Consider the following 7,183-nt stretch of genomic DNA (forward strand, 5'->3'; position numbering starts at 1 on the left):
AATAATAATTGTTGTTGTTGTTGTTTACATTAACAGTCATTTTATTTTTATAATAATAATTATTATTATTGATAGTTGTTGGTTATAAATTATTCTTATTATTGTTTACACATAAATATTAATGAATACATTAATACATTCATTAAATGAACAGTGATGATGATAATAATTATAACTATTATTATTTACATTAATATTACCTTTTTGTTTTGTTAATTAAATATACTTTTTAATATTGTTATCTATTATGAAAGGAATAAAATGTAATTTATTCTATATCAACAGTTAATACAACTATGAATAATAATAATATTCATAATAACAATACTTACTACTAATATTAATAATAATTAAAATGTAATAATGATAATAATAAATACTATTAGTGTTATTGATTCTACAATAATTACACAATTTTTGTGTGAACATGTTATTGTTTTTTATATAAAATATAATTAACACATTCCTAAAAGTTTTGTATTTTATTAAAAGAATTACTACTAGCTATTTTTGATTGATTATGGTAATAATAGTAGGATGAAACGCCTTTTTAAGAACAGTTATCAGTGTTGTTTTAATTGTCATTTTCACATGATGTGGGCTTTAGTTTTGTTAACAAGGTCAGGTTTTTGTGATCCTCTATTTAAATAACTTATGGAAAATGTCAATAATTTAATTTCACAGAATTCGTTACACAAGCAACAGTTGTCACCGTCTCATCATCGCCAGCAGGAGGCGGTGTAACGCAATAAATACATACACACTACTTTTTACACCTTTTAAAGCATACTTGTTTTCATTTGTTTAAAGGTTTATGCACTGTTCAGTTATTTTTAGTATTTAAAGTAATGCACTAGATACTGAAGGGCAGGCAGCCATCATGCACTAAATGCACAACCACAAAAAAGCAAAACATCTCACTGAGCTCTGAGTATGTGAAATAAACAGGCCAGACTCAGACAGTCGCTGGTTGTCTGATCACCTGCAGGACTTTAAAAACTCCTTTGACACTTGAATGTGTTCAGCCCACTGCTGTGAACAACCATATGGAGGCTTTTGCTCCAGATAATGTTTTGTTTGTTCTTTTGACAAACACTGATCGGTGAAGTCACAGGACGAGCCGACAAACAAAAGCGCCATTATACCAGAAGGAAGCCAGGATTTATTTGGGTAAGAAATCACACTTTCTTCCCAGAAGCACAAAGTCCTGCATCATGTATACAAACACAACCAATGGTACGTCACAGTCAGTTTTATTCATCACAAAAATGACATTACAGTGGCAGGAGAACAATACTTCACTAAAGAAACAGAAAAACATGAACAAGAACAGAAAGAAAACCTCAAAACTCCAGCTCCATTAGAAATGCATCTGATGATCGGATAATATTGCAAAAATGCATGGATGACAATATAAACGCAACATTTTTAAATGCAAAAATACACGTAAATGTAAAGATTTGTATACCTGATTTAAAAAATAGGTATGATATCTTGTAACAGCACATTCAAAACATGTTGCATTTCCATAAAAGTAAAAAAAGCATGCTGACGAAATATAACCAAGATATTTTCAAGTACACAAGAAATCAATGGATATAAAACAGAAAAGGAAAAAAGAGAAAAATCACAAATGAACATAACAGTCTTATGATTATTGTTCTGACAGACAAACCGCATAAAGCATAATACTGTTATTGTGTATTTTAAGGACATTAAGGCTAAGGTGGGCATTGTAACGCTGTGGGGTAGTTGTTTAGATGGGTGCTGGATTTGGACCCCGTCCTGCGGCTTGTTGAGCGTTGACCTTCTGCGAGTGCCAGCGCGTCTCCTTATACACAAACCAGGCGTTTCCAACCCATATGATGAGATTCAAGAAACCAAATATCTGAAAATGTTCAGAGTCAGTTATTTAAAATCTGCACTAGCAGTCAAAAGTTGGGAATAACTGTAAAGTGACTTTCGCTCAGCAAGGCTGCATTTATTTGAGGAAAAATACAGTAAAAAATAGTAAAATTGTGAAATAATATTGCAATTTAAAATACCTCCTTAATATTTGAATATCTGTTAAAATGTAATTTATTTCTGTGATGAAAAGCTGAATTTTCAGCATCATTACTCCAGTCTTCAGTGTCACATGATCCTTCAGAAATCATTCTAATATGTTGATTTGCTGTTCAAAAAACATTATCAATTGTCATAAAAAATATTTTTGTGGAAACCACGATATATAACCAATTTTTTTTCAGGATTTCTTCATTCACATTATGTTGACATTTAAATCTTTGTAACACTATAAATGTCTTTACTGTCACTTTTGATTAATTTAATGTATCCTTGGTGAATAAAAGTGCATTTCTTTTTTTAATTGTACTTTTTTTCAACACTGATAATAAAAAAAATGTTTCTTAAGCATTAAATCAGCATATTAGAATGATTTCTGAAGGATCATGTGACACTGAACACTGAATGATGCTGAAAATTCAGCTTTGCATCACAGAAATTCAATTTTGTAGTATATTCAAATTAAAAACAGATATTTAAAATTGTAATAATATTTCACATTATTAGTGTTTTTACTGTATTTTTAGATCAATAAAAGCAGCCCTGGTGAGCGTTAGAATGATTTGTGAAGGATCATGTGACACTAAAGACTGGAGTAATGATGCTGAAAATTCAGCATTGTGTCACAGACATAAATTCAATTTTGTAGTATATTCAAATAGAAAGCAGTTATTTTAAATCATAATAATATTTCACATTCTTAGTGTTTTTACTGTAATTTTAGATCAATAAAAAGCAGCCGTGGTAAGTGTTAGAATGATTTCTGAAGGATCACTGAAGACTGGAGTAATGATGCTAAAAATTCAGCTTTGCATCACAGATACAAATTAAATTTTGAACATATTAAAATTAAAAACAGATATTTTAAATCATAATAATATTTCACATTATTAGCATTTTTACTGTATTTTTAGATCAATAAAAGCAGCCCCGGTGAGCGTTAGAATGATTTCTGATGGATCATGTGACACTGAAGACTGAAGTAATGATGCTGAAAATTCAGCTTTGCATCACTAGAATAAATTACATTTTAAAACATATTCAAATTGAAAAGAGGTATTTTAAATTGTAATAATATTTCATAATTTTACACCATTTTTGATTAAATAAAAGCAGCCTTATTGAGCAGAAGAGACTTCAAAGATTTAAAAAGTGTCATTATTTTAAACTTCTGGCCACTAGTGTACATACTTAAAAAGCCACAAATGCCACAGATGCCTTCTAATATATGAGTTTAATACTGTCTTTAGGACTGCATCTCAATGTTTGGGGTAAATACTCTTTTTAGTGGTGTTAAAAAATGTAATAATAAAGTTGTTGAAAGACAACTGATTAGTGCAATTTCTTACCACAGATATATTGAGCGAGCGCATGCTGGCGTAATCAGTGACTTCACATTTGACATTACTGTCCGTACAGAGCGCCAGAGTGGATTCAATGCCAGACGTCCCGGTGGCGTCCTTCACCGTCTGCAGACCTCGAGCCCATGCGGACGAGCACACCAGCCACAGGAATGCAAAAACTGCCGTCAGCACAAAATCCTAGAAAAGATACACAGAGTTTAGTGCGTGGTGATCAACAAATGCATATTGCATGCAGACTTGCGTACTCACAAACATAGGGCCGAAGTCTGAGTCTCGGTACACGTGCATGTAGCCCAGATAGACCAGAAGAGCCACCATCGAATAGAGGAAAGCCAAGACGGCCACAGCCACGAAAAACTCGACCGAGGAGGACGAGTCTCCTACAAGATGGGTTGCAGGAACCGTGCGGTTGCAAAGAGTCGTGTTGTTTTCCACCAGCAGCTCCTGGTTTAACCTACAAATGAACGCAGCACTACTTTTTGGATTTTCAAGGACTTGAAGCAGAGATATCACTTGTCAAACAATGTCTTATCTTTCACATTCTTAAAAAAGATAAATAAAAATATACCAATAAAACAAAATGGGAAAAATAAACTAAAGCACATGCAAAGTATTACTACCAAAATGGTAGTAAAAAGGATTTGTATTTGTGTAGGCCTATACTTTTTTTTTTTTTTTTTCTAACTGTACTGCCTTAATTGTTTGATGTTTGCTACTGTTTAAGAAAAAAAATCTGAAAAAATAAATACATAAATTCGTGAAACCACTCCGAAATCCTGAACTGAATCAAATGATTCGCGATCCATGCTTCAAAGTCCCGATCTGAATAATGATTCGCGAACCGTATCATTTCAGATCAGGACTCGGAGCACGGATCGCGAATCATTTGACTTATAATGGAAGTTCACGTATCGTGATAATTTGATTTGAATCATTCAATTCGTGAAATGATTCACAAACCTGTACTTTTTATATTAAATGATTTGTGATTCGCGATTTGAAGTCCTGATCTGAAACAAATGATTTGCAACATCATTTAGCAACGCAATGGCTTAACTCAAAAAGCTCCGTTTCACCCATTACTATAAAAATTTTAAAGTCATTACAAGCGATGTCAACATTCAGAAATGAATTTGATCTGTTTTTTAAGTGAATCGCTTAAAATGAACGATCAAAGTCGAGTTTGAATCAATCGGAGCGGATCCAGCGTAAATTATTCAATTGATTCGGTTCATCTGTTCCTCTTTTCGCGTCTTCAACCGTGTTTAGACGACACTGTCAGTTCTACTACAGGCTTAGCTTGCTAGTTTATGACTTTAACTGAAATAAAAGGAAAAAGTATGTTTTTTGAGTTGTGTGAATTTTGTGTGAAAAGTTATGTGCTTATTGAAAAAATTAAACACTATTAAACGTTACTTTCAAGGGGTTGCCATGCCTTCAAATTTTAAAAAGTCAAACTCAAGTAGTTTAAGCACTTTAAACACCTTGTACAAACAGTGTGAATATATATAAACATAAAGAAATTTAGAAAATGTAGCTTTACATCACTTGGATGCACTGTAGTGAATGGGTGCCGTCAGAATGGCTGATAAAAACATCACAATTATCCACAAGTAATCCACACCACTCCAGTCCATCAGTTAACATCTTGAGAAGTGAAAAGCTGAGTGTCTGTAAGAAATGAATCATCATTAAGACGTTTTTTTAGCTTAAAACCTTTACGCCTGGCCAAAATGAATTATAAAGCTTCCTCTAGTGAAAAAAGGTTCATTTCTGTTGTTCTCTAACATCAAAATCCACCCACATATTTGTTTAAAACTGTTTTGGCTTGTAAACACTGTGCATATTTCTTTCCCGATTTAGACCAAACCACTTTATCACTGGAGGCATAGTTTGAAGTTAAACATGTCTTAATAATGGATTTGTTTCTTACAAACAAACAGATTTTGGCTTCATATGTTAATTGATGGAGTGGAGTGGTATGGATTATTGTGAAGTTTTTATCAGCTGTTTGGACTCTCATTCTGACGGCACCCATTCACATCCATTGGTGAGCAAGTGATGCAATGCTGCATTTCTCCACATCTGTTATTGAGCCAAACCTGAATGGGTAGGTGAAAGTGGCACTGAGGGTTTCATTGCTGCTTCCGCTGCAGAAAATGGAAACCACATTTCTGCCAGTATATCCTCCGCAGGTCCCGAACGCAAGCACGGCGGTGAGCTGTACAAAACAAAAGCATTATATATGAAACGCTCCATGCAAACAAAAGAAGCATGCAGTCACGTCTTCAGTTTCCTACATGCACAAACCTGAAGATGCACTGCAAAGTTACTACGAAATAAGCTTTCTTCACCTCCCGTGAATCATCTGACATGCTAATCTGATCTCGTGCTCAGTTTTAACCTTGATTCCCTCACAGTTTGGGTTTAACCCTTGTTAGTTAAATGAAGTCCTGCTGTTCACGGCCGACGCCAGATGTTTAGTTTCGCTGCATGATACATCCTGTTTGCCAACTCACTCTCAAGAAGCCATTTAAAGAAATAGAGAAACTTCTCATCCGTCCCACTTTTGGATTTTATGCATTATAGACAACAACAGCTGAGTCAGTTACTCCATTTTCCCTGCCAATAACAAATTCCTTTGAGGAAATAAAGAAGGGAGGAACTTGATGTAAGTAGGTGGCTAAAGAAAACTCAAGACATGCTGAGTCGCTAGTGAAGGGAATGTGCATTTTATGCAAAAATGCATGCAAAGGGGTCTAAAAGTCTGGACAAGTGCATTGCATTAAAATTGCATTTAAAACGTTTTTATTATGTATCATAACAATTTGAATTGAAAGAATGCACACATTTCATCATTTCTTAGTATGCACTTGAGTATGCATGAAGAAAACATGACGAATCTTTCCAGGTTTAAAAGAAAAAATGTTAAAAGTATATAAAATATATAAAAGCATTCACACAGAACTATAGTTTGCATGGAATAACGCATTGTTGTAAATGCGTTTTAGCCAGGCCCTTGCCCTCCATGAAGTTAAGGCGTACTCAACAGATTTGGATTTTCTTACTTACCCATTCCACGACTTTAACAAAACCCAGAGGCTCCTTAACGGGGGTCAAATTTAATCTAAATCCCGTCTGCATCTCTCCCCGCCGACCCAGATATTCTCCAGGAAGAAAAAGGAAGGGGCTTGAATCTCGCTGGCTCAAGTTTTCATAAAAAAAACTGCAAGTTTGACAGAGTGACGTGGTTTTGTGGTAAATGATGCTGCTCCTCCCCTGCGAGGAAACCGGAGTAAATCCAGATGAGGATAGAAACCGAGTTTCTGATTTGCACAGAAGAGTTCTTCTTGATTTTATCCGACGGGCTATTTCGTAATAGATTTGTTTTTATGCATCTGGCGCGTGTCCAGTGTGCGTCATTCACGACACGATAGTTTCACAGTTTCTTCTCTAATGAGTGAATGAAGGAGTTCAGCGAACAATATTTCAGTCATATGATTCTCTGAGACGCTGGAGACGGAGTCTCTACATTCCTGTGCTCCGTTATAAACTCAAGTCTCTTAAAGGAGCAGTTCACCCAAAAATGAAACTTTTTATGGAAAGTAATGCGTTACATTACTTTTGCGTTACTTTAAATCTGGGCAGGGCTTGCTTCTTTGTTTTTAATATAAAACAATTCTAATGCAAAAGCCCTTTTACACCAGAAGTGAAATGAATTCACCTCAGGCTGAAAGAAAAGTACATTAATGCAT

General features: G+C 34.5%; 1 protein-coding gene across 1 annotated transcript; it reads right to left on the reverse strand.

Moving 5' to 3' along the window:
• Window positions 1–1,236: 1,236 nt before the first annotated feature.
• Window positions 1,237–6,953, reverse strand: sypl1 (synaptophysin-like 1). The gene is made up of 5 exons (XM_051106937.1): window positions 6,501–6,953; window positions 5,531–5,649; window positions 3,678–3,882; window positions 3,414–3,605; window positions 1,237–1,888 (listed from the first exon to the last, which is right to left on the reverse strand). The coding sequence occupies exons 1-5, from the start codon at window positions 6,570–6,572 to the stop codon at window positions 1,757–1,759; spliced, it is 720 nt and encodes a 239-aa protein (XP_050962894.1). The 5' UTR covers window positions 6,573–6,953; the 3' UTR covers window positions 1,237–1,756.
• Window positions 6,954–7,183: the final 230 nt, after the last annotated feature.

The sequence above is a fragment of the Labeo rohita genome, chromosome 4, assembly GCF_022985175.1.
Source record: "Labeo rohita strain BAU-BD-2019 chromosome 4, IGBB_LRoh.1.0, whole genome shotgun sequence".
Lineage (NCBI taxonomy): Eukaryota > Metazoa > Chordata > Actinopteri > Cypriniformes > Cyprinidae > Labeo > Labeo rohita.